The 27,810-nt window shown below is 41.0% G+C and overlaps 1 protein-coding gene across 2 annotated transcripts in view; it reads left to right on the forward strand.

The window, feature by feature from the left end:
* Positions 1-623: 623 nt before the first annotated feature.
* LOC124855871 (zinc finger protein DPF3-like) overlaps positions 624-27,810 on the forward strand; it is a 32,341-nt gene continuing 5,154 nt past the window's right edge. Inside the window, exons 1-10 of one of the 2 annotated variants that reach the window (XM_047345996.1) lie at positions 624-732; positions 13,152-13,312; positions 19,339-19,446; positions 22,024-22,151; positions 22,565-22,660; positions 22,796-22,856; positions 23,266-23,307; positions 24,010-24,150; positions 25,303-25,416; positions 25,547-26,399. In XM_047345996.1, coding sequence (XP_047201952.1) covers positions 701-732; positions 13,152-13,312; positions 19,339-19,446; positions 22,024-22,151; positions 22,565-22,660; positions 22,796-22,856; positions 23,266-23,307; positions 24,010-24,150; positions 25,303-25,416; positions 25,547-25,707 — 1,044 coding nt within the window. In that variant the 5' untranslated portion in view covers positions 624-700 and the 3' untranslated portion in view covers positions 25,708-26,399. Of the gene's footprint in view, positions 733-9,707; positions 10,055-13,151; positions 13,313-19,338; positions 19,447-22,023; positions 22,152-22,564; positions 22,661-22,795; positions 22,857-23,265; positions 23,308-24,009; positions 24,151-25,302; positions 25,417-25,546; positions 26,400-27,810 lie in introns of those variants that run through there. The other variant, XM_047345995.1, reaches the window with a different exon arrangement.

Raw genomic sequence — 27,810 nt, forward strand, 5'->3', positions numbered from 1 at the left:
GCTCATAATAGAATATAAAATGTGTGTGCTCTCCGTTTGTATCTCATCATATTTTGGCTTTTCAGCACTCTGTTTTCTACACTTCTCATTTACAGTCAAGTAGGAATGACTGATTTACTTTAAACTGTTTGAATTTAAAGAAAACTGGTGGGGGAGAGTTGCAAAGGATTAAAGCTGTGTCAGCAACCGCCTGTCAAAACATAATCTGGAGCTGCCTCCATGTTAGTGCAAGTGTGTGTGTGTTCCATATCTCTTCAAGTACTGTATGTGGGAGGAAGAGATTGTGTGCCCTCCATTCCTCTCAAACACTGCAGCCACAGAAATAGTGAGTGGAAAAATATTTAGTTATGAATTATGTGAAATGATTTATGTTTATTTTAATAAATATATATATTTTTTTCCATATTAATATTCATTGCCATTTACAATGTGCTGTTTTATTACACTAAGAGTTCCGAGTCAACTTTGGGGGATATAGTGATGGTCTCTTTAAAAGTGCTGAAATTCAGTTGTGTACAATATGAATACAAGGGAAAACCCTTTAAAATAATTTTGACAGTTTTCCCCCATTTGGCCACGCCCCATCCGCTCACGCCTGCCAGGGATTGGTCCATGAATTTGCCTCGAGTTCCGATTGGTCACTCGCCCTAGGTTTCCCTCAGAACTGCAAGACGCCGATATTGCGTTACATTGTAGCAAAATGGCGGCTGTCATTCAGAATCCACTGAAAGCGTAAGTAATTTAAACATTTATCAAATTCTGATTAATTACTTTGCTGCCAACTCAGTATATCGGTGATGTCCGTTCATGTGCGTAATTTCCAGCCGTCTGCGTAAGCCAGGCGAAGCTGTCCGAATATATTTTATGTACTTCTTTCATGGCAAAGTAGCCCTCTGCTGTTCTTTTATTCTGCCAAATTTCAACATTTATAGTCTAACATGAGCAAACGGCTGCCTGACATTGTCTTCGCACGGAAAGGGGCTTTTCCCCCGCTCCCTTCGAGCAGAGTGTCGCCTCTCCTGAGCTGTACATATATTTGAAAACTGTCGACAACGTGCCGATTGGCCGCAGCGAATGATTTAAAGCCGATTTCCCTTCAAGCTGGTTCGGGCACACGCAGCAGAGGAATATCTCCTGGCATTTCCAAAGTCTTTTATAGTTGTGCGAATTGTCGACCTGTCAACTTTGGCTCCTCGGAGCGCAGACGTGGTCAAGACCCGGTCAAAGCAAAGCAGGCAAACTGGCGAGAAAGGGAGGAGGCATTTTGTGTTTGGAAGCAAGGCTGGCGAATTTACAAAAAAAGTGACGGCAATTTCAGTTTGAAACTGAATGATTAAATAACGTGTGCAAAAGTAATTTTAATCCTTACAATTCGAGATAATATTTCATCTTCCCCCCCCCCATTTATCCTTTGTTCTGCTGTCTTGTTTCCCAAGTACTGTAGAGTAACTGTGAGTTGGCCTGCTGTTTCTTGCTATTTCAAAGTAAAACTGCAGTATAATTGAGTAAACCTTTTAATGCATGATCGGTTCCGCTGTACGTGACAGCAGCAGTCAGCCTGGCTTTATTGATTTGTCCTAATGATCCTGGCTCAGTGGGGACCAAGGAGGTAGAGCTGTAGCTCCACTGTGCCTTTAAGTGTAGGAGTGCTGGAGATTAGCTTGGTCCAGGATCCGGGGCCCATCTGTCAGAGAGATGCTCCAACTGAGAGGAAGTGCTGGCTTGAAGCAGAAGAACCATCTGCTCCTTCGCAGAGATACCCTTCAACCTTAGTGGAGTGGAAGTAGAGCATCAAGGTGTGGATCCCTGGACCAGTTGTCACACAATGGACTTCTGGGTTGTCTTAGCCTGGTTGAAGAACCAAACATAAAAAGAAGTACCACAAAACAGACACAACCCTTGCAGATACTGCAGTATGTGCTGCTTGTTGTCTTGCGGATGACTCCTGTCATGTTATACTACTTGAGATTCTTTGCCTTCATCGTTATATGTAGTTTCATGTTTGCATTTAAGCCCAGTTACTATGGATATATTTGTAGAGAGAAATCAGTACTTCAGCCAGAGGTCATAGGTGGACAAATTTGGAAACTATTACATCTGTGATGAGCCCCTTTCTAATTATCCTTTCAGTCCGTGATCTACACGAATTCATTACGTCTCACAATCAACTACATGGTCCTGATGCAGAAAGGGGGGTTGAATTTGACCCACCAATATTATGCCCCCGATCCACCTTGGGAGGTAGTCATAAACCTGTAACCACAATGAACTGTAAGGGGATTGAAAAATAATTGAGATGTAGAGCAGAGTAAAGCAGTAGTCCACACAGAATGTAGACATCGTCTTCCAGGGTCTTCTAATCTGAGGAATACAGGGGTTGGACAATGAAACTGAAACACCTGTCATTTTAGTGTGGGAGGTTTCATGGCTAAATTGGACCAGGATGGTAGCCAGTCTTCGTTGATTGCACATTGCACCAGTAAGAGCAGAGTGTGAAGGTTCAATTAGCAGGGTAAGAGCACAGTTTTGCTCAAAATATTGAAATGCACACAACATTATGGGTGACATACCAGAGTTCGAAAGAGGACAAATTGTTGGTGCACGTCTTGCTGGCGCATCTGTGACCAAGACAGCAAGTCTTTGTGATGTATCAAGAGCCACGGTATCCAGGGTAATGTCAGCATACCACCAAGAAGGACGAACCACATCCAACAGGATTAACTGTGGACGCAAGAGGAAGCTGTCTGAAAGGGATGTTCGGGTGCTAACCTGGATTGTATCCAAAAAACATAAAACCACAGCTGCCCAAATCACGGCAGAATTAAATGTGCACCTCAACTCTCCTGTTTCCACCAGAACTGTCCGTCGGGAGCTCCACAGGGTCAATATACACGACCGGGCTGCTATAGCCAAACCTTTGATCACTCATGCCAATGCCAAACGTCGGTTTCAATGGTGCAAGGAGCGCAAATCTTGGGCTGTGGACAATGTGAAACATGTATTGTTCTCTGATGAGTCCACCTTTACTGTTTTCCCCACATCCGGGAGAGTTACGGTGTGGAGAAGTCCCAAAGAAGCGTACCACCCAGACTGTTTCATGCCCAGAGTGAAGCATGGGGATGGATCAGTGATGGTTTGGGCTGCCATATCATGGCATTCCCTTGGCCCAATACTTGTGCTAGATGGGCGCGTCACTGCCAAGGACTACCGAACCATTCTTGAGGACCATGTGCATCCAATGGTTCAAACATTGTATCTTGAAGGCGGTGCCGTGTATCAGGATGACAATGCACCAATACACACAGCAAGACTGGTGAAAGATTGGTTTGATGACCATGAAAGTGAAGTTGAACATCTCCCATGGCCTGCGCAGTCACCAGATTTAAATATTATTGAGCCACTTTGGGGTGTTTTGGAGGAGCGAGTTAGGAAACGTTTTCCTCCACCAGTATCACGTAGTGACCTGGCCACTATCCTGCAAGAGGAATGGCTTAAAATCCCTCTGACCACTGTGCAGGACTTGTATGTCATTCCCAAGATGAATTGACGCTGTATTGGCCGCAAAAGGAGACCCTACACCATACTAATTAATTATTGTGGTCTAAAACCAGGTGTTTCAGTTTCATTGTCCAACCCCTGTATGTTGAACAGCAGAATCTGATGCAGATGATAACATGTCGAAGATGGTACACAACAGCTTTGTATGTATTTAAGGCGTCAAATTCATTTAGACAGCCTGTCTGTGTGAGGATTGTGACACAGAAGTCAGCGCTATGTTTTTTTCTTAGGTCCTAAGCAGATAAATGCAGAGTCCATGCCCCTTTAGTTCTGCAGTGCCACCTGCAGTATCTGAAAGTGCACAAGGCCTGTAATCTCGGCAGATCAAGTTGTATAACAGGAGAGGTCAAAGAACCTGCAACCCATATTTGCTCTTCCATGTGTTATCATTCTTACAAAAACATCCTGATGATCAAAACTAGAACTGCCATTTCAGGCCTCAAAGTAAACAAAAGAACTGCCAGTTTTTGACCTGCTGGTAATACTTTTACGTATATTAGTAGAAGATGTACGAAAAGCCTTCCGAATATGTGGACGTAGAGGAAATCGTACACCATTTTAACAAGATTTCACTGTAAAACATATTTGTCTTTGCTTTAAAAAGAAAAAAAAAATGATGAAGTTCTCTATTTAAACAAAATCTTCTATTAGCAATTAGCATGGCTAACATTACTAAAAGTCAATGTTTTTTCCTTGAGAATTTAGATCCTTACTTTAACTTTAACATTTTAAATCCATCATGTTCCAGAACAAGCAGAAGTTGAAAGCTCAAAAAGAAAAAAATGAGCAGCTTTGCTATACTTTACTTGTTCTGTTATCTGTTGAAGTCTTGCTCTCTCTCACTGTCCAGCAGCCTGAATGAACCGCAGAAATGTCTCAGAATGTCATAGAAAATATGGTTTCCTTTAAATATCCGTGCTCTCTCTTACTTTATTGTAAACACCTCGCTGATACTGAAAATGACTAACTAATCTATGTTCTTCGTTCAGTTACACACCAAAGACTGCTTTTGTCAGCACAATATTTTAGCACTTCCATATAGTGTGTTCAATAATAATAAAATATCTGATTTTTGGAGTTTACAACAAGCTGACCAAAACATTCATTTGGTTCTGGTCACCAGCCGATACTTTCTGTGCATCTCTAGTGCGCTGATCATTGTTTGATAAATAGGTCCATAATCTAAAAGGGTTTAACATTGTTGCTGTACTGCTTTCTCTCACGCTCTCCCAGCCTGAATATGCAAATTATAAACAGAAAAAGTATTGTTAACTTATTTATTTATTTTTGTTAAAATGTACTGTATATGATCTTTTTCAAAAGATAATCAGATTAAGGAAAGGTAAAGCATACCGTCAACCTACACCTTTTTAGTTGCTTTGGTTTGTGTTTGATGATAAGTTGTTTTTTCAGTGTAGAAAAATGACAAATCAAATGAAAAATTAAATAAGATGGAAAAATTAACTAGTTAATACCGTTTCCTTTAAAATAGTCCATCTAACTACCGACCTGATAACTTTTAATATGGTGTGCTCACTGACCAGCAAAAAAAAAGCTTCATATTTTTGCTTTTGCATATTAGGTCTTCATCTACATCTCCTGTGTATCTCTTGTTGATTGCTTTGATCTACTTTCTTGTGAAATCTGTCTACATTTTTGGACCTGGTTTTTCATCTCCCCTACATGTGTTTTCTTTTGTTTTGTTTTGTAGTTTGTTGGAAGTAGTGAGTCACTAGCTAAAAAGAAGTTCATTTTAAATTCCCAAAGTATTCCTGAAACGATACAGAACATTCACAGAGGCCTGCAGCGAAATAACTCCCCTCCTGCATAAACTCACTGGAAGCACTGCTATATAAATAAATAAAACAAAACTTTGCATCTGTGCTTCAGTTTTGTCCAGGAAAATCACGGCCTCCATTTAAATGCTTCTCATGCATCAGCAGTGTTTGTCGTAAGGATTTTATATCAAAAAGTATATCTTGTTATTTTTGCTGGACTGTTTCGCTCTTACGTCCCAACAGGTTTCTCTGTGTGTCTGCTGTGGAGCTGTTATTTTCATCTTGGAGCGGTTTTAGCATTCTGATGTGGAATGTCTCCTTGCTATAAGCTGTGCTTAATGAAGTGTTTCAATCTGCTATAATTAGCCTCTGTCTTAGGTTTCTGACTTCATTTCACACGTTTGTCAGATTATAATTAGTCACACTTTTAGTGACACTAATTGGGTGTCAGTCCTGTGGACCAGTTTGACCTTTTTTTGTATTAGGAAGATTCACTTTAGGGAAATGAAACTCTGTTTTTTTCTTTTATTTTTTTTTCCTTGAAGTTGAGCCTGATGAAGCTGCAGTGTTAGAGCCTAACTTGCATGAATGTGTGAGGTCTGTCCCTTGTCCATGAGCAGGACGACGGTAATCTCCAAAATCTGCTGATTAAATTGAGTCTGGGATGTTTAATTTGTAAAATTGATCATTAAAATTTTAGTCACAGCTGGAGCTTTCCACCGACTGTCTTATCTTTCATCCGCAGCTCTCCTAAAACTACAGCAGCCCGTTTGCAGACTTCCTTGTCGGCAGGGTTGAGTAGAATTTGAGTGAGTCACGCCTGCTGTTTATTTGCTGAGCGATGTGGAGGTGTACTGTCTGGTTTTGCTCCTGCCCTCACCCTGGCTGTGCTGTTCGGATTGGTGTAATCAGAGGTTGTTGTCAGGATGCAGTCACTCTGTACAGGCCCTCCCCCTCACTTGTTATGTGGTGGTTCTGGCTTCCTGTGAAGCAGCGGTGCACCTGCAAATTTAGGAAAGCCTAGAGAACATAGAGATGTTAATGTTGATTTTCCTACTTTTTGTTTTATTTTATGTACTTAAATCTCTTGAGGAATGTTTTAACTAAACACTAGAGGTTTCACAACTGCAGATCCTTGCTGTGTTGCCAGATATGCAAAATGTGTGTTGACACATGCTCACATTACGGATGCACCCATGTGGCACGGCGAACCTTTGACAGAAACAAGCTGATAGTGGAGGCCCCACCGGCCACAAGATTTGCTTTAACTCCATCTCAACCTCATTCTGCTCACACTCACCTTCTACACCCAGCTGAAAGGCGGTGAGGATGTAAAGCACATGTACCAGGCATGTTCTTGCGTTCTTCTTAAATCACCATTTGGCTGCCAGTCGAAAGGCAAATGCAGGCTTTAGGAAAAATTGTCTCAAATTTTCAAGCAACGGCAGTGAAGCTATTGTCACAAAATAAGTCGTGTGAGGGCTAAAGTTTTAAAGGTACAATTTGAAATCTGTCAGGTATGTAAACAGTTTGCCAAGTGGTTGTAAGTCAGTTTCATGCCTATTTTTTCACTATTGATTTAGAAGGGAGTTAATGATGTTATTTCTTTGGTTTAAAATAGCCTCGTCTGTTATTGGACAGCAAAACTGAGTTCATCAATAGTAGTTCGGTTGTGTATGTCACTGATTGTTTAAAGTATTGTTTTACATTCCTGAGAATGGCATTTTACAAGAGGTTGCTATATTTAGACAAGAGATTGTTGCTCAAGAGTGAAACCTGAAAGCGTATTGGACAGAAATATGCATATTTGAAGCGCAAAATTTAATCTATTAAATTATGGACTTGGTTATCCAGGAAAAAAACGATCACTAAAGATGCAACAAGAGATCAGTTAATGTCTGGAGTTGAACAATTTTTATTTAACTGGCCCTGACCAAACTTAAAAATTCAATCTTCTTCCAATCATTGCACTTTACAAGGCTATGAGCTTGTGCTGAACACAACACTCTTCAGTGTGAATGCTGTTACTGAGTGAGTGAAAGCTTTATTCAGTATCAGGTGTTTAAAATGAAGACAGAGAAAGTATAAAGGTAATAAGCAGAAATGTAGAAATAAACCATATTTTCACAACAGAGATATAGACCTTCAGCAGATAGACTGAACCGAGTTAGCATTTACAAAATATCCCAACAAACCAAAGCTGTGGAGGGGCACATTAACATGAACGTTGGGAACTGAGTTGCAATTATTTAGTTTTTGCTGTGTTTCATACAGATGCATTCACAAGCTCCTACTTTGCTGCTAGACTGAGTGAAACTGACAACAGGCATAAGGAGAGCACTTCAACAAAGTGCACATGTGGCGCTTATTTGATGTGCAGCAATTTCAGATTTTCCCAGTCAGAATTCCATCTTCAGACAGCATTGTTGTTGCACCTCGACTGGGAACTTGGAAAAAACAACTCCTGTGTACAAATAAATTGCACCATTAGTCTTTTAGGTTTCTAGCATTTTTCTGTTACGTTTAGCTTCTTGTTGTCAAGCTTGCTGCTTCACTTTAAGACTCTTGGCACTAATATCTGCACTTGTATTAAAGCTGAGTTAGCCTTTAACTGATGTTTTGTTGTTGTTTTTTTTTTCTTTTTAAACTTCATTGCTGCATAGCAGAAAGTTAAATGTCTGGGGAGGGTTCATGTATGCTGTCTGGAGGTGGTGTGGGTATCTTTCATCTCCTGTGTAATTGGGCATATAGGTCTTGTCACTCATTACAGGTGTCAGAAAGATCTCTCACCTTAGCAGGTGCACCTGCTGCTTGAAGTGGCAGGGCTGTGATGGAGGATGTTGCGTTGCACAGACAGCCTTCTTCCGTTTCTTCATCTGTCCTTTCGCTACTTGTCCAACCCTCTGTGCCCATCACCTGAGCAAAGTTTCCTGGCATGACAAAGACTTCAGGGAAGCTTATGTCTGGTTGCAGCTGTGTGCCAATGCTAGCGGTAGCAAAGCATGTGAGTTAGTTTCATTTACTCTGAGGATGTGTGATTTTCAGGGAACGTGTGGTATGTTTTCACAGTTCATTCATTTTATGAGACAGCTGGATGATTTTAATTTTTATAAGTCAAACAAGTCTTAAGTCTGATCAACTACTGACAAAAAGTATTTGCCTCTTTACTTTTTTCTCCTGCTTCTGCTTTGTTTTCTCACTTGTATATTTCATAAAGTCATGTTATTTTTTTGTGAGGTCATTATCAGACAAAGATAACCTGAGGATATACAAAATGCTGTTTTTACGTGATTCAGTTTATTAATGGAAAATAGCTATCCAAACCGCTATTATCGACATGTAGAGAAAACATGAAATGCTGACCCTTCCCGAGGTTTGGCTGGCCTACCAAACTGCCATACTGCATTTGTCTCAGATGAGGTCAGAGTTCATGAGTTGACACTAGGGAGAATATTGGGCATAAATGGGAGTTTCAAGCGAAAAGCCACTGCTGACCAATAGGAACACATCCCACATGTGTTCCTATTGGTCAGCAGAGGCTCATCCCACATGACCTAAAAACATCTTCATAATAAAGACTTTTGGGAAGATATTTTATAGAAAGGTGATACAAAAGATGAACTTGTTATTCCGGGAACTATGAATACTACTCTCTAGCTGAAAATCCTGAAGATAAATATCTAGTCATCGGTGTGTAAACTTTAGCTCAAGTGCACTTGAGTTACATGCAGCAGGACAATGATCCGAAACATACCAGCAAGTCCACCTCTAAACATACAAATTCCTCCATGATGATGTAAAAGTCTCACTGCCAGTTATCACAAACACTTCATGGTAGATGTTGCTGCAAAGGGTTACACTACTAGCTATTAGGTCTAGGGGACATTTACTTTTCCACAAAGGAGCAAGCTGATTTGGGAGCTATTTTTCCAAAATGAGAGAACTTTTGTAAAACTATAAGGCTCTTTACTGTATTGTAACATTTTGTATTTCTATTCTGGAGGAAGAAAAGTTGACACCCTCTGATTTTTTTCTGTATAATTTACAGAATCTAGTTGAAAATGGCAGCGAAACAGGAGTTAAATAATTTACTCGTGGGAGCTGTACATTTTGGCAACACATGGCACAAATTTGACAATTCATATATTTTATGGCTCAGCTGGGTGGTGTTAATTTTTATGAGTCAAATATTTGTCTAACGTCAGTGATAAAGCTATTAAAGAATATGTCTTAGCTCACAACTTGTGCACCAAGCTATTTCTATTTTTTAAGTCTAGAATAAGGTAAAAATTTGGGTTATGTAGAAAGGAATGTGGGACTCTTTTTGGTTTTGTACTTCAAATAATTGAAGATGTGAAGATGAACTAAAATACATCCTGTCTGAGTTAGATCAGAGTGGGAAAAAGGATACAGTGCCATGTGTATTTGTCTTGACCAGCCTGCTTGCTGTTTTTTGCCCCGTGTCGCCTCCTTTTTCTTCGTCTCTCATCTTCACACCTCTTCACCTTTCCTTGTGTCCCTGCTGTACCTCAGACTGTTTCCTCTCTCTAGTAACACAAAAACATACAGCTTTGTTTCTCCTCCAGAGCTTTGAATTTATAAGGACCAGCATTCATGATGTGGCCGTCCTTCTGCTGGATGTTTCCTTATCAGACCAGAGCATGGAGGATGTTGAGAATTCGCCCTTCCACTTTCTTCGTCTTAGCTTTAGAGTTATGGTATGACTCAGAACCTACAGCTCATTAGTTTCACTTCAAAATGGTCATCTTGCTAATCGAGAACACATGGAGGATACTCTAGAATAAGCAATTGCTCTAATTTGTCTTTTTGGCTCCTGTAATATAACGACAAACTGTAAAAATGTGCACAAACTACCCTGTCACAAGAGTTGCAGTCTTTTTCTGCATCTTTCTCTTGTAAATCCGAACCTGCCCTTGTGCGAGGAATTCTGCTGAGATTAATTAAGTAGGCTAATTACCATACCAGGCGTGTGGTAGAGATTGAGCGCTTGAATGTGAAATAGCCACCCCCCAATTCACTCTGAATATTATTGCTAGACCCCTGGGGGACCGCCAAAATCTCAGTGGCATCAAGAAAAGTGGAACTAGACTGCGAGAGTTTTAGCTGCCTGTCGGTCAGAGGAGTGACTTTACAGCAAACCCCAGATTCTTTGTTTTGGTGATGATCCTCACACACAGTCAGCAGCAGTAGCATATCTCAGTCCATCTTGAGGGAATAATGTGTTTAACCTGTACAGAGTAGTCAAACCGCTGTAAATGGGTTGCATTGTTTGGTTGTTTTTTTTCTCCCCAGTGGCAGACTGGAAGCAGGAGAGAAGGTGAACTGTCAGTTTAAAGCTTAACCTGGATGGTTTGATCAGAGGTTTAAACTGGCGAGAACAGCAATATTCTGGTTGATGATTCTCTCAAGAATCAAACACTGTGATTTTTGACAGTATTGTGGTAATTACATAAGAATTTACACCAAACATTTATAGAATGATTTTAATTGTTGAAAATTTTAAGATGGAGATTCCTACTGCTGTTAAGATAATATGTTGATTCTTCCTGTTATAAGATTATATCATCAGCCCCCTGTGACCCTGCAAGGATAAGCAAATATAGACAATGGATGGATGATATGATTCCATGACTTTTGTTTATTGTTTATTGTTCATTGATTTAGATAAACATATAAGCAAAACTATTGATTCCACTTGCTAAATTTAATCATTTCATTGGGAGACATTCCTTTACTTTCTACACCTTATCTTTTGTACTTCCCACAACTTTATCTGAACAGCTATTTTTTTCTTTCTTGTAAGCAAGGGAGGCGTTTAACACCCTTATTTCAGCCTGCTGACCATCAGTGTGCAGCACTAGTGCAGGTTTATGGTGATTGCAGGCAGAAAACCCCAGTCACTCTGGAACTTTATTTAGCATCTCATTAAAAGTGCTTTAAATGGTGAGGACAGTATGGAGGAAAACCAAGTCTGTTTAAAACCTCGGTATATCTTGATGTATGTGACTGGTCAAAAACTATTTCCAGCTGATTTTAAAGCAGCTTACCTGAATATGAGTGAGAAATGGTTCTCCTTTAGCTGTATCTATTACAACTGCATATCTTTAGTTTACTAACTAAGAGGAAGGTTTATTTTACATACGAGTTCTTAAGTCAGCCATTATAAGTTTAATATTTTCTTCACCATGTCCTCAAACAAGCGGCTGTTCCCTCATACTAGCTGTAACTTTTTGCTTTTTAAATAAATGTAAGTAGTTTTTTTTGTGCATTAGTTGTAATTTGCAGGTGTTTTTTTTTTTTTTGTTGCGTTTTTATCAATCTGCTTTGCTGTAATTAAACTCTTTAAACAGCCTCAAATACTGACACAATTTAGCAGGAAACATAATTTGTATGGATGCCCAAAGACACACATAGGAAGTCAACAAAACTGGAATAATGAGTTAAACTCAATATTCTTCATACCCCTGGCAGAATAATAATAACACTTTGGAGCAGTGTATACCTGAATCTAATGGAGGATCTGTGAAGGAAGCTAAAGATTAGGGTAATGGTAAGTAGGACTTCCAGACAATCAGAGAGTTGCCGCTTATCACCAAAGATGAGATCAACCAAATAACAGAGGAAACGTGCAATAAGCTGGTCACCAATTATCAGAAACACATGTCTAGATTGAATGAAATAAATTTTAATGAATCATTTTGAGCTTACCAAAGTTCAGAAACCAATTTTGTCAATTTGGGAATCTATTCAGAATCTTCAAAATAGGGATGAAGAATATTGACTTTTAAGCTTATCACAACATTTTTTGCAGTTTGTTGCAGTGACAAAAACATTGAGACCATCAGAAATACTGCTTTAAAAAAATAAACAACTTACCGAACAGGTTACTTCATGATGCCATTTAGATTAAGTAGTGGAATATCACCAAACAGCACACAGTAAATCATACTTTGATTTTTACTGCTGCTTTCACATGACCAAGAGTGGAATATACTTGTAAAAGTAACAATCACAACAATACTTTCATTTTGGGGGTTAAAAAAACATGTTCTCTAAACTTTCAAACTCCAAAGTCAAAAACAGAGTTTCTTTAATTTATTCTCAACTTTAGGCTTAAAGATTAAATACGCCTATATTCTCCATACCAGGACTTAAATTACTTCTTGTTTTGTACGTTTGTTCATTCGCTGGCTCTTCCATCAACTGTTTTGGCTTTTTTTCTTTTTTGTTTTTTGTTTGAGAAATGCAGTGGTGGCATTTAACACGTGTTCTGGTTTTGGCTAAGGAATTTTGGCAGAGTTACCCTTTGACAAAACTACAAGGCCCATGAACCAGACTAGTAAACAGAAGGAATTTAAAGCCAGACATTCAGCCTCCATTAAAACCCCTGATAGGATTCTTGTCAGAAAATCGTTTTGTTGAAGCTGGTTTAGGAAATTAAAATCCAAACATTCTTGTTACCTAAACAAGCATAAAAAGCAGGCTGGAGTCACATGTCCAGGCTGAACTTAATTTAACCAAGTATAGGTTATTGGCTGAATTAAGTTGGTTCTTATACAATCAAATTAATCATAATGGTTGTGAAAACATCTTAAAAATGTTTACATTTAACTTGCAGAAACCCAGCACACAATAACCAAAATATATTCTGTAGTTGTGGCAGCAGTAAGCCAGCCGCTCATTTGCTCTCGCATTAAAGTTACTGTTATCCTGTAAAATGATTGCTTATTTGTGTTCTGCATGAAAGCACATTGTCAGTGCTCTTAACCTCTACTGCAACTGTTCCCACTGAAGGTTGGGCGACCAGTTCTATAAGGACGCCATTGAGCAGTGCCGCAGCTACAATGCCCGCCTCTGTGCTGAACGCAGCGTCCGCCTGCCATTCCTGGACTCTCAGACTGGTGTGGCCCAGAACAACTGCTACATCTGGATGGAGCGCCACCACCGAAGCCCTGGTAGAATGACAAACTCACCCACCTACACATGCAGATGCACAAAGGATCACAGAATGTGATGTCCTCGCTGATGCACTCTATAATGGGTCAGCCTGCACATTTATAATCAGGAGGCTGCTGTTTATACTGCAGCTAATAAAATGCATGTTGCAAATATACAGGGGTTGGACAATGAAACTGAAACACATGTTTTTAGACCACAATAATTCATTAGTATGGTGTAGGGCCTCCTTTTGCGGCCAATATAGCGTCAATACGTCTTGGGAATGACATATACAAGTCCTGCACAGTGGTCAGAGAGATTTTAAGCCATTCTTCTTGCAGGATAGTGGCCAGGTCACTACGTGATACTGGTGGAGGAAAACGTTTCCTGACTCGCTCCTCCAAAACACCCCAAAGTGGCTCAATAATATTTAGATCTGGTGACTGTGCAGGCCATGGGAGATGTTCAACTTCACTTTCATGTTCATCAAACCAATCTTTCACCAGTCTTGCTGTGTGTATTGGTGCATTGTCATCCTGATACATGGCACTGCCTTCAGGATACAATGTTTGAACCATTGGATGCACATGGTCCTCAAGAATGGTTCGGTAGTCCTTGGCAGTGATGCGCCCATCTACCACAAGTATTGGGCCAAGGGAATGCCATGATATGGCAGCCCAAACCATCACTGATCCACCCCCATGCTTCACTCTGGGCATGCAACAGTCTGGGTGGTGCACTTCTTTGGGGCTTCTCCACACCGTAACTCTCCCGGATGTGGGGAAAACAGTAAAGATGGACTCATCAGAGAACAATACATGTTTCACATTGTCCACATCCCAAGATTTGTGCTCCTTGCACCATTGAAACCGACGTTTGGCATTGGCATGAGTGACCAAAGGTTTGGCTTATAGCAGCCCGGCCGTGTATATTGACCCTGTGGAGCTCCCGACGGACAGTTCTGGTGGAAACAGGAGAGTTGAGGTGCACATTTAATTCTGCCGTGATTTGGGCAGCCGTGGTTTTATGTTTTTTGGATACAGTCCGGGTTGGCACCCGAACATCCCTTTCAGACAGCTTCCTCTTGCGTCTACAGTTACAGGTCCTTCTCAAAAAAAATACTTGGTCGGGAATCCTTTTGCAGAAATGACTGCTTCAATGCGGCGTGGCATGGAGGCAATCAGCTTGTGGCACTGCTGAGGTCTTATGGAGGCCCAGGATGCTTCGATAGCGGCCTTTAGCTCATCCAGAATGTTGGGTCTTGAGTCTCTCAACGTTCTCTTCACAATATCCCACAGATTCTCTATGGGGTTCAGGTCAGGAGAGTTGGCAGGTCAATTGAGCACAGTGATACCATGGTCAGTAAACCATTTACCAGTGGTTTTGGCACTGTGAGCAGGTGCCAGGTCGAGCTGAAAAATGAAATCTTCATCTCCATAAAGCTTTTCAGCAGATGGAAGCATGAAGTGCTCCAAAATCTCCTGATAGCTAGCTGCATTGACCCTGCCCTTGATAAAACACAGTGGACCAACACCAGCAGCTGACACTTCACCCCAGACCATCACTGACTGTGGGTACTTGACACTGGACTTCTGGCATTTTGGCATTTCCTTCTCCCCAGTCTTCCTCCAGACTCTGGCACCTTGATTTCCGAATGACATGCAGAATTTGCTTTCATCCGAAAAAAGTACTTTGGACCACTGAGCAACAGTCCAGTGCTGCTTCTCTGTAGCCCAGGTCAGGCGCTTCTGCCGCTGTTTCTGGTTCAAAAGTGGCTTGACCTGGGGAATGCGGCACCTGTAGCCCATTTCCTGCACACGCCTGTGCACGGTGGCTCTGGATGTTTCTACTCCAGACTCAGTCCACTGCTTCCGCAGGTCCCCCAAGGTCTGGAATCGGCCCTACTCCACAATCTTCCTCAGGGTCCGGTCACCTCTTCTCGTTGTGCAGCGTTTTCTGCCACACTTTTTCCTTCCCACAGACTTCCCACTGAGGTGCCTTGATACAGCACTCTGGGAACAGCCTATTCGTTCAGAAATTTCTTTCTGTGTCTTACCCTCTTGCTTGAGGGTGTCAATAGTGGCCTTCTGGACAGCAGTCAGGTCGGCAGTCTTACCCATGATTGGGGTTTTGAGTGATGAACCAGGCTGGGAGTTTTAAAGGCCTCAGGAATCTTTTGCAGGTGTTTAGAGTTAACTCGTTGATTCAGATGATTAGGTTCATAGCTCGTTTAGAGACCCTTTTAATGATATGCTAATTTTGTGAGATAGGAATTTTGGGTTTTCATGAGCTGTATGCCGAAATCATCCGTATTAAGACAATAAAAGACCTGAAATATTTCAGTTAGTGTGCAATGAATCTAAAATATATGAATGTTAAATTTTCATCATGACATTATGGAAAATAATGAACTTTATCACAATATGCTAATATTTTGAGAAGGACCTGTAATCCTGTTGGATGTGGTTCATCCTTCTTGGTGGTATGCTGACATTACCCTGGATACCGTGGCTCTTGATACATCACAAAGACTTGCTGTCTTGGTCACAGATGCGCCAGCAAGACGTGCACCAACAATTTGTCCTTTTTTGAACTCTTGTATGTCACCCATAATATTGTGTGCATTTCAATATTTTGAACAAACTGTGCTCTTACCCTGTTAATTGAACCTTCACACTCTGCTCTTACTGGTGCAATGTGCAATCAATGAAGACTGGCTACCAGGCTGGTCCAATTTGGCCATGAAACCTCCCACACTAAAATGACAGGTGTTTCAGTTTCATTGTCCAACCCCTGTATGTTGCAAACTACACAATGAAAACTTTTCTGGCAATCTGTAACATCATCCTTGACTCGCTGTCAGAAACCTGCCATTTGCTCTCTAAGTTACAGCGTATTTTGCACAGATCTCTGCCTGCGCTTCATCATAATTGTATTTATTAAAGAATCTGTCCAGGTGATGTATGACTCATAAAGCTCCATTGCCAAACTGTGGAGATGTTATAGGCTGAAGTTTGCAATCTACTTGAAGAGTTAGGAAGGTGAACTTGTTATAGTAAAGTCTTTAAATATGCATTAAGAGATTATATGTGGTGGAGCTCTGGAAAACGTGCAATTTTGCTGTTGAATGTTGCAATGGTGGTATGAATTGCAATAAACATTAATAAACCAACATTTATCCAAACTGTTAATGTCTTTCCGCTTTGCAAACATACAGTAGAGCCCAGATGCTGAGTAGTCTGACCAGATATTCCCAGCAACATGGTGTGATTGAGACTTTGGAATCTGGCTGAAGCCCCTGTTTTGGGAACGAAGCAACTTAGTTTGAGTTTTTTAATGACTTTTCACAAGAATGTCTTAATGTCGGTTCTTCTTCTGCAATAAACAAGCATCAATAAGAATATTATTCTTTGCGATATTGATATTGCATACAGTGGTCTTGTGGTGATGTATTGTGTGCTCCTAATAGTAACCACTGTTATTTCGAAAATTTCAGAAAGTTGCAAAAATAGTTCTGTTCGGTTTTTTGGAAAAACCTTTTAAAGTTTGGAAGACAATGTAAATGTTCAGTTATTGACAGTTTTTATGACCATAAAACTACAAAATAAAATATTAAATCATCATCTTATACATCCATTTAAATAATAAATTGATTAATTAGAGATGCATCAATTAAAGTTTTAAAGTGCTGACAAGATTTTTTTCCTGATTCTGATCAGGACAATTCTAATCACCAATATTTAAAATATTTATTTTTACCATTCCTCTCATATTAATTATTTATATTGGGACCAGAGGTGATGATAAAACAGGAGTCTTTCATCATCAGTCAGCATCTTGCAGTGATTGGCACAGTTGGCATGTATGTATTCCCTACAGAATGTAGATCCTTACATTAACTCTCAGATTTCCAGTAGACTGCCACCATTTCCAAATCCAACATGCTGCATAACATACAAGTTAAAGTTCAGCTTTCAGCAGGTTAAAGACAGCTTAGTTCCAGTTCATTGTGTTTCCATCACTGCAACCACTGGGTCCACCACTGGGACAAACTGGTGCCATCTCAGCGCCAATGTTTTGCTGGGCCAGAGGAAAGAACTTCTTCTGTCAGGAGCAGGGGGGTGAGCTAAAAGAGACCAATAACCAATTAAAACATTGTGAGTGCTATGTTTAAATCTCCAGAAGTCCTCATAGTTTCCTCCCACTGCAGCATTTGTCTTTGTAATAACCACGCCTGACCGATCAAGCTACTGTGGTCAGACAACACACAAGAAAAAAAGTTCTGCCCAGATGATGTGTCAAGAACAAGCTGCAACAACAGAATAATGTCACTTAGTTCTTGCAGCTCTGGGAAAGGGTGTAAATATCTTTGTTCTTGCAGAACAGTGGTGAACACGGCTCCGCTAATCTACTAACAAATATTTTTTTGTTTATCAGATTAACGTATTTGCTAACTTTGGAAACCGTTAGTGTACCATTGAGCTTCCTCCAAATTAGGGATTCACCAACTTTACGTCCGCTAACAAAATTCACGAGTTTGTTTCTTTCTGTAGTGGGCATTAGGGCTGGGCGATATGGCCTGAAAAGAATATGATGATGTATTGAGCAGTTCACCTCGGTAACGATAAATGAATAGTAACACTGACCTAACCATTACCAGTCAGACCTGCCACCGCAAATGTCTGGTAAATTTGAAAGTGCCATTTACGACTGGTTTCTTAAACGTTCTCGACCTTTTGATATCATCTGTTAGTTAATAAATCCTGTTTTAACTGCTTCTGTAGCCCTGCTGGAGCCAGAGATCAGCTGATGGGTTTGTAAAAGCATTCATAAGTACAGAAGGTTGTTTAAAATGGTATCAGTCAGTTAAGATGTGTTTGCAGTGATATTGACTTAAATACTTTGATTTGTCCGAGCTACCACACCCTGTTGGCGGTCAGACGTCTCAGAGCTCCTCCGGTCCTTGGTCCCCAGAAGCGATCACACACTTAATCTAACTCTGACTCTTAAAGGAACGACTCTCAAACAGTTTCTAACTTTTAGCTCCTTTAATCTAAATTAAGGCAGAGGAATGATTACAGAGATCAGCGCTGGGCTCCCGTCTCGGACCGTCGCCGTCTGTTAGAGGATGACGAAGAGCCTCGATAGAAAGTCACATGTAGTTTTATATCTGGCACTCCGATGCAATGGATGTTCCCTCCCTCAGTGATTATCAGTAGACTATGTGTCACCATTGTGGTGTCTATCTGTTAGATTGTGTAGTAGCGGGTGTCCATCCTTAATCTAAGTGTGCTCTGGCTTTCTAATCAAACCAGTTATACCAGCTGCTCCACCATCAAACCCAGTGCCCCAGCTTCAGGTCATTTATGACAACCCTTGGGCCATTTATCCTTGTACTGTATGTCTATGAGCATTCTTATCCTATTGTAACAAAAGGGAAACGTTAGAACTTTATATCACTATGGTATAAATGGGAAAAACAGCTATGAGTAAAATTAATAAAGGTTATTCCTAACAGTGTGGTTAAACCGTCTCCCTGCACTCGAGAAAAGTAAGAATAAAACTGAAAGGATCAACTACTTGCGGGATGAGATTATTTTGGTGATGTAATGATGTTTTTTGGTTGTCCAAAACTAACTGGGTTTATAGAACCAGTCAAGAACTGGCTCCAGCACCAGCTTGTTAATGGTTAACTACTGAAACTACTTTGGCAGAAATTCCCGATTTGAGTCTTTTTCCCCTCAGCAGCTTCCACACAGTGTTTTCGCAGATATTGTGATTTCACGGATCAGAAAAAGGTTTTGAGTTTCCAGCCCATCGCTACCAGTCAACCTAAAAAATCATCGCATTCATTCATGAACCAAGTGATTCATGATAAATTTTTTTATTGCTGATCTGTAAATTCTTACACATTACCTTTTAATCAGCTGCCTCTCTGAATTGTTGCAACTCGTTTACAAACAGATCCATAAGGTATGTGTAATCATCCTGGCTGCTGAGCTGAAGGTGTCCTGCGTCTGTTCATCTTATTGTAACTTTGCAGGTGTTGCAGCAGGGCAGATGTACACATACCCAGCACGCTGTTGGAGAAAAAAGAGACGGCTCCACAACACCACGGATCCCCGCCTGGGCATCTACGGCCTTCAGCTCGGTAAGGCCGCGCCGACTCCTCTCCACTGCCCGCCGATTCCCGCCCCCATACTGGCTCTAGACCTCCACGAACCTCCAGATAACTGGTGCTGAACAGGAATGATCTCACTAGAATCAAATTACTTTTTCTCATCCCACAGACTAGAGTGTGATACCAAATATTTTTTTCCAGAAGATAAATGAAATGTGGCTGTGTCCTCCCCGGCTGGTAAACTTGTTTTGTGTGAAGTAGAACATGTAATTAGATTTACCACTGCTGGGAGCGTTGAGACACAATGGTCGGCCACAGCAGACAGTATTTAATAAATGTTAGGGAATGGAGTTTTGCCTTGTGCGGCCACCACTTGAAACATCTCACTCAACACATTTCCCCTGTCTTCTACATTTGGGCCCATTTTCTAATCTCCAGTTCCCTTGCTGAGTGGTTTGGTTGTCCTGTTTTTGAGGCTTTTATCTCTGCATTAGTCCTTGATGGAGTCTATTGTGACTAGTGCTGCTGAGCTGATGTAGCAGATCCATTCAGCTACATTAGCTTCCCAAATTTAGCAGGGTGTGAAGGATTTTCACACAAACTGATCTTTATTTATCTTTTTCAATAGTTTCTGTGAAAAGATGTTAAATTATCATGCTTTAGTAGAAATCCCTATGATCCAATCCAGTTTTGAAAAGTTCCAGGAGTGAGGAAAAAAGCCCCTTGGAAGGTAACGGCAAAATCTAGCAATAACTCATCAGCTGAGCCTTTGTTTCCCAAACACATCCCATTATAGTCTATTGTATTCCTCTGCACCCACTCTGGCTTAGACTTCACCACCACCATCCAGCTGTTCCTCTCTCTTCTCCAACAACAAGGGCTTGTATATGTGCTGTCTGCAAGAGCCCAGCAGAGGTGAAGCAAAGTCTGACTGAACCTGGCCTCTCTTCCATGGAGCACGTAGAGCAACTGGCCAGAGGTGGCTGGCACAGGGCAGCAGCCAGACTCTGTCTCGCTGTCAGACCGATGGTGTGCTAGAGAGACTGGGGCTGCATGCAGAATCAGCTCCTTGCTGCAGGCTGCTTCCAGCTCTATTTTTAGCCCCCTAGCTCCCTTGGGTTTAGATGGAGGGAGGGAGAGAACGGGTAAGCGTTGGGGGGGTGGTTGTCTCGTCGCAGAGAGTTGAAAGTCAACGTGTGCAGACACAATAGTGAGGAGCTCCTGCCACGTGGTTTGAGGAGCATGTAGCATCTGCTTTCCTTACTCCTACCTTTTGTGTCTGCCTCATACTTCTGCAGTCTCCTGTTTTTTTCAGTGCTTTCTGCCTAATGTTCAGTAAAATGTCTGTGTAGTGTGTGCAGTTGTAGCATGAAGGGCTAATAGAAAGCTGGAGTTTGGATAGCGGAGGGGCCCGGGTTTTGAAGTGGCTGCTCTCCATAAACCAACTGAAAGATCATACAGCTCTCTTTTGGGAAGAGGGTGTGTAAATAAGACATGCAGATCTGGCTGCTTTTTACACATTAGTTTGCTTTACCAAACCTTCTTGCCTTCTACAATGTTTGTTCATATGTTCACAGTAGGAGGAAATGCAGTACCTTACAAAGTATTTACAGCCCTTTTGAAAGTTTTCACATTTGACAGATTACAGCTACAAGCCTCGGTGTATTTTAATTCGTTAGACCAAAACAAAGTAGTGATTAATTATGAAGTGATAGGAAAATAATACATGTTTTTATTTATTTATTTAATTTTACCAAATGAAATTTTGTAAGTGTGGCACACATTTGTATTCATTCCCCCCGAGTGAATATTTTGTTGAACCACCTTTGGCTGCAAATTAAGCAGCGATTCATCTTTGTGTAACTGCTCTGTCAGATTGGATGGAGAATGTCTGTGAACATCAGGTTCAAGTTTTGCCACAGATCCTGAGTCAGATTTAGGTCTGGACTTTGACTGGGCCATTATAACACACCAATACCCTATGTTTAGGGTCGTTGCCCTGATTGGAAGTGAATCTCCTCCCCAGTCTTAGGACTTATGCAGCCTCTAACCAATTTTCTTCCAGGATTACCATTTATTTAGCTTCATCTGTCTCCCCATGAGCTCTGACCAGCTTCCATGTGCCTGCTGGAAAAGCATCTCTACAGCATAATACTGCCACTACCATGTTTTTTTACTTTGGGGACGATGCATTTTGCATGTATGCAAAGAGTTCTGAGGGCAATTTGTTGAGCTGGGTTTTATTTCGGGGTATGTATTCATGCCACACATTTCAGAATTGTATTTGTAAATAATCTTGTAAACCATGCATCATTTTCCTTCCTGTTCACAATTGCATGCTAAAATCCATTAAAGTTTGTGGTTGCAATGTGAAAAAGCTCAGGGGTTCTAAAAACCTTTGCAATGCATCTACATTTTATCAGGTTGATATTGCAGGGTAAAAACTTGTTTTTATGACTTTTTTTTATCTCTTATACCAATGTGAAAACAACAATTATGGTTTCAGTGAGTCCTCAATAATAGTAAAAGGCAAAGGCTGGAGGATTGCATTATTTTCCCGTCACCTGTTGCAATGACTCAAGATAATCGCTTTTGATCTTCGTTCAGATGGTGGCCTTATGTCCAGAGACGCTTTGCCCACCCAGAGCACCACACTGGAGGCTCTTCTGCGAGGAGAAGGTCTAGACAAGAGGAACAACTCAAAGAATGATGAGGAGAGCCTGCTAGAAATACAGGTTGGTCCTGTCAGAAAAACAGCAGTTTGGGGTTTCTGGAACTTGATGCAATTTGCTGTGGCCTAACTGGTTGAGATGCAAAATCTTCCACATTTTCACAACTAACTTGCTGGGTTTGTGAGCATAAAGCAGTTGTCACAAAATGTTGTCAGGTATAGAAAAAAATGCAAAGCTTCTTTTTTTTATTTTTATCAGTTCTATCAGTGAAGACTTTGGCAGAAAGTCAGGTAAAGCTAAACTTATCTTACTATTACACATTCCACCCGAAGCATGAAGAGACAGGCTTGTTTACAGGAAACATAGGAATCTATGAGGCTTCTCTCCTTATTTAAAATGGTTGAGGGCTGATTAAAATATCTAATTTTGCTTCAGTTATTTTCAGCTTCAGTCAGAACTCTGCCTTTCTGTTTCAGAGGGTTCTGGAAGCAGATGCAGCAGAAGACGCCTTCAATGACGACGACGATTACGAGGTGGACACTCCTAAGAGGAGACATCGAGGCAAGGGAAGAGTAAGTGACTGGAGGGCCCTCTGTAATCAACTACTGAAGTTGCAGTTTCATTTTGTAATCAGTGTGATTGCTGGACGAAGGTTAAATGTTTATGTTGGAATGACTAAAAGCAGCTTTATTGTTTTCTCTGCTCAGGGCCGGGGTTCAGGACGCAGGAGGACAGATCTGGATGGTGATAAGCCATACGTCTGTGACAGTAAGTGGAGAAAAAGTTATGATTTTTAGCAAGTAATGTGTACGAGAAGAATTACTCTTGCATTAAAAATACCCATGGCGCACAGTATGAAAATGTTGTTGTGTATTGATAATGTATTTTGCAGGAAATCAATTTTCATTTTTGAAAAGATCAAAACTAAAGCTATAAAAAGAGCCACTGCTGAGGATTTTGTGTGAAAAACCCAAACGTAAAGCAGTCACATCCAGTTATTTTCCTTAAGCTGAAACCAGGCGACCTGTGTCACTGTCACCTAAGGTGTTCCTGCATATGCAAGTTGCATGTGGAAAATTCAAGCAAGAGGGTATTGGATTTTACTGCAGTTGTCTTGGCTCTGCTTGTAAGACACATTTTCATGTTGTTTGCTCTGTTATATATTTTTTTGTTTCAGACAGATACAAACAGAAGCAGAACTCAAAGACTTTGACCTCAGGTACCTTTATTTGTTAACTCCTTTTAGCCTTCTTTGTAAATGTGTTGAAAGTGGAGATTTGTTTAATCTTATCTTGGAGCTTGGACGTAGGCAATGACTGTGTACCAGTATTAAGGTATACCTTAATACTTCCTTCCTTCCTTCCTTTCTTTCTTTCTTTCCTTCCTTCCTTCCTTACTGATGTAATTTCTTCTTCCCTTCCTGATGTTTTAGCAGCCATAGAAGTATTTGTTCCCCTTCTGTTTTCAGTCAAATTAATTGGATCATGGTATATATGCTTGATTTAATTTTTGTGTTAATGCTGTGAAACTTTGGTATTTTTTCAGGTTACTGTGAGAATCTCATTCCAGCCCATGCTTACTCAGAAGTGCTCCTACTGTTAAAAATCTGAGTCACTTTCACTGTGTTGTAAAGAGCCAGAGTCTGTTACACTCAGATCTTTAAGCTTCGTCATGTTTTTCTTTCTTTCTTTCCAAATACTTTGAATGCATTCCTTCTATTTCTTGCATGTTTTAAGATGCTACTTTTCTCTGTTGGGACACAAAGATGGATTTTAGTAATATTGCTCCGCTGTGTGCTATAGTGTGCTTTATAATTTGTAGATGCAATAAAAATGGGCAGTCAGAAACGGAAGAGTTTACTGCGAAACCTTTCCAAGATAGATTGGATGCTGTGTAACCTAATGCGTTCTGTTTGTTGCAGTCTGTACAAAGCGATACAGAAACCGCACAGGACTAAGTTACCACTACACTCATTCCCACCTGGCAGAGGAGGACAGAACCGGGGAGAGAAGCACTGTGGCGTCCCACTCTCCCTCTACACCACAGACTGACCGGCACAAACGTAAGCCTCCTCACATTTAAGCTCCAAAAATGTTATGTTTTCATTGAGGAACTCTTTGGGAAACATGTCGGTAATAAAGTACTAGTGGTTGAATACTAGCCAAATTGTTATTTTAACTAAAGAAATAGTTACTAGCTGACTGTCACTATGACAATATTAGCTTTAAAGTGCCTTTAGACCCAATTAAAATTAGCTTCTTTTTTAAGTTGTGTGAAAAACAACTCTGGTCCCTCTATTGAGTTCAGGACAAAACCCAAAGACATGTTTTGAAAGATATTCAGGACCTTAAGACATGTTGATGAACATCATTTTAAAAAAAGATTTATAAAAAGTCTGCCAGAGCGGTACAACAGTGCAGGTGATCATTGTGCAAGTATGGCAGTGCAAGTAAAGCAGGAGTCCAAGCTGAACGTTAATGTAATGCATAGAGTTACAGGTTACAAGTGTCCTGTCAGCAAAAAAGGGGAGTGTGGGGGAAAGGGAGAGTGTCAGGGTGGTTTCCGGGCTTTGTTAACAAGGCTGGTGGCAGATGGGGAAAAAACTGTTCAGGTGGTGTGAGGTTTTGGTCCGGATGGACCGCAGCCTCCTGCCAGAGGGGAGAGTCTCAGAGTCTGTGACCGGGGTGGGAGGGATCAGCCAGAATCTTCCCTGTCCGCTTCAGGGTCCTGGAGGTGTACAGTTCCTGGAGCGACAGTAGACTGCAGCCAATCACCTTCTCAGTCAAAATATTGAGCTTGTTTTTCCAAATTATTACTTTGGATCTCTGAATTTAAAATTCATGGATGTGACTGAATCTTATAAATGACTTTGAAAGTCAATATTTACATTGTATTTTAGTTATGATTTTGAAAGGGATTTTGTATCTCTTAGATGTAAGACATGTTTTTTCATAAGTCATGTCATATGTTTGTATCCTATCTGCATGGCTTTGGATCCCCTAAATACAACTTTAAAATTAAAATTATCCTTGTATCTCATAATTATGACATAAAAAGTCAGAAGTGTGACTTCGTTATCTCATAAAAATAAAATTTTGTCTAATAAATATGAATTTTAGTCTCATTATGGCATGAAAAAGAAAATAAATATGACTGTGTATTTAGAAAAGACTGACTTGTTTTGAGTATAACTTCATCCTGGAATATTTTTAAGGTCCAAAGGTTTCTGGTGGGACCAGCATTCCCAACAACTACTGTAATAAATGCCAGGGCGCAAAAAGGAAAACTGGTAAATCCGGGTCTCCCTGCTCAACCTGCCAATGCACAAGTGAGTTTATTCACTCCTGTCTGCAATATGCACCACAAATCAGCTATATCAGCTTCAGAATGATAAATGTAAGTGCCTCTCTCATGATGTATGTTGTCCCTCTCTGTTGTTCTCCTGACCTGCATTACAGCTGGTGGTGGGGAGGAGAAGGAAGACGGCACATTTACTGCAGCTGAGGAGCTTTTTGGCACCACCTCAGAGAGCGACACCTCCACTTTTCACGGCTTCGAGGACGACGAGCTAGAAGAACCGGCTGCAAATAGCAACGGGATATCCTGCCGCCACAGATAGACTTGTTAGATTTACACTGACACTTTTTTTCAAATATATATATATATATATATATATATATATATATATATATATATATATATATATATAAAGGATTACCCTCTGGCAAAAATCAGCGGCTTCTTTTTCAATTTTTTGCTCTTCGTTTTTTTTCAGAAAGCACAAAGTCATAATTTCCGGACAGCAATGCAAGTGGTATTTTATCTACTGAACATTGTCGAATAATTTATGGAGACATTTTTTTATATTAATATACGTTATAAACAGACCTTTAATGCAACAAACTATCAATGTTTCCCTGAAAAAGTGACTGTGGAAAACAGAACATGCTTTTGGTGTGCTTTTTAATTTAATTAATTTTTTTTCATTTCCCATCGGTGGAGTGGAAGTAGCAAAAAGCTATGAACAAACACAAACACTGGAGCATTGAGAGACAATTTTGAACAAGTGAAGTTTTGATGAGTTCATCAGTAGGTGATCGAATTTCTTTGAGGACGATACTTGCATCGAAGGTCTACCGGATGTTCTTAGATCAGAAAAGTCGTGGGACTTTGAAGACCTCTTCTTCTCCGCTCACCCTGAATGAATTGTGTGAATGTGAAGGAACCAAGGAAAATTACAAGCCACTGGAAATATTGGAATATGAAAGTCTTTTTTTTTTTTTTTAAAGAAAGGGACGTAACAAATTAAAGGTAAGCCGTTAAGTAATCAAATAATTAGACATCAACAAGTTAGCAGTTTCTTTGTGAGTATGGTGGCTTCATCACTTTGCTCTATTTTATTGGGATTTTATGTGGCAAACAAAAATTTATGCAAAAATATGCAGTGGAAAGAGAATTGTGGGCTCTGGAACCCATCTCCTCGAGAGGGACTGGACTCTCTTCTACTCTGGAGTGGCCCACGGGGAGAGGCGGCGGGCTGGGGTGGGTTTGCGTGTTGCCCCCCCAGCTCAGCCGTCTCGTGTGGGGGTTTTTGGACACTGGTGAAGAGAGTGGCTAAGCTGTCCACTAATCACCACCTGGTGGTGAGTTGGATCCACTGGAGGAGGAGAAAGCCGGACAGACTTGGCAGGCCCAAGTGCATAGTGAGGGTCTGCTGGGAAGGTCTGGCGGAGCCCTCGTCCAGGGATTTATTCAACTCCCACCTCTGGGAGAGCTTTGACCAGATTCCGGGGAATGTTGGAGACATAGAGTCCGAGTGGACCATGTTCTCCGCATCTATTGTCGATGCTGCTGCCCGTAACTGCAGCCGTAAGGTCTGCGGTGCCTGTTGCGGCGGCAATCCCTGAACCAGGTGGTGGACACCGGCAGTAAGGGATGCTGTCAAGCTGAAGAAGGAGTCCTATCGGCTGTGGTTGGCTTGTGGGACTCCTGAGGCAGCTGACGGGTACCGTGAGGCCAAGCGTGCCGCGGCCCGGGCTGTGGCAGAGGCACAAACATGGTCCTGGGAGGAGTTCGGTGAGGCCATGGAGAAGGACTACTGGTTGGCCTCGAAGTGATTCTGCCAAACTGTCCGGTGCCTAAGGAGGGGGAAGCAGTGCTTCACCAACACTGTTTATAGTGGGGGTGGGAGGCTGCTGACCTCGACTGGGGACATTATCAGGCGGTGGAAGGAGTACAGGTCCTTCTCAAAATATTAGCATATTGTGATAAAGTTCATTATTTTCCATAATGTCATGATGAAAATTTAACATTCATATATTTTAGATTCATTGCACACTAACTGAAATATTTCAGGTCTTTTATTGTCTTAATACGGATGATTTTGGCATACAGCTCATGAAAACCCAAAATTCCTATCTCATAAAATTAGCATATTTCATCCGACCAATAAAAGAAAAGTGTTTTTAATACAAAAAACGTCAACCTTCAAATAATCATGTACAGTTATGCACTCAATACTTGGTCAGGAATCCTTTTGCAGAAATGACTGCTTCAATGCGGCGTGGCATGGAGGCAATCAGCCTGTGGCACTGCTGAGGTCTTATGGAGGCCCAGGATGCTTCGATAGCGGCCTTTAGCTCATCCAGAGTGTTGGGTCTTGAGTCTCTCAACGTTCTCTTCACAATATCCCACAGATTCTCTATGGGGTTCAGGTCAGGAG

Source organism: Girardinichthys multiradiatus, chromosome 19 (genome assembly GCF_021462225.1).
Source record: "Girardinichthys multiradiatus isolate DD_20200921_A chromosome 19, DD_fGirMul_XY1, whole genome shotgun sequence".
Lineage (NCBI taxonomy): Eukaryota > Metazoa > Chordata > Actinopteri > Cyprinodontiformes > Goodeidae > Girardinichthys > Girardinichthys multiradiatus.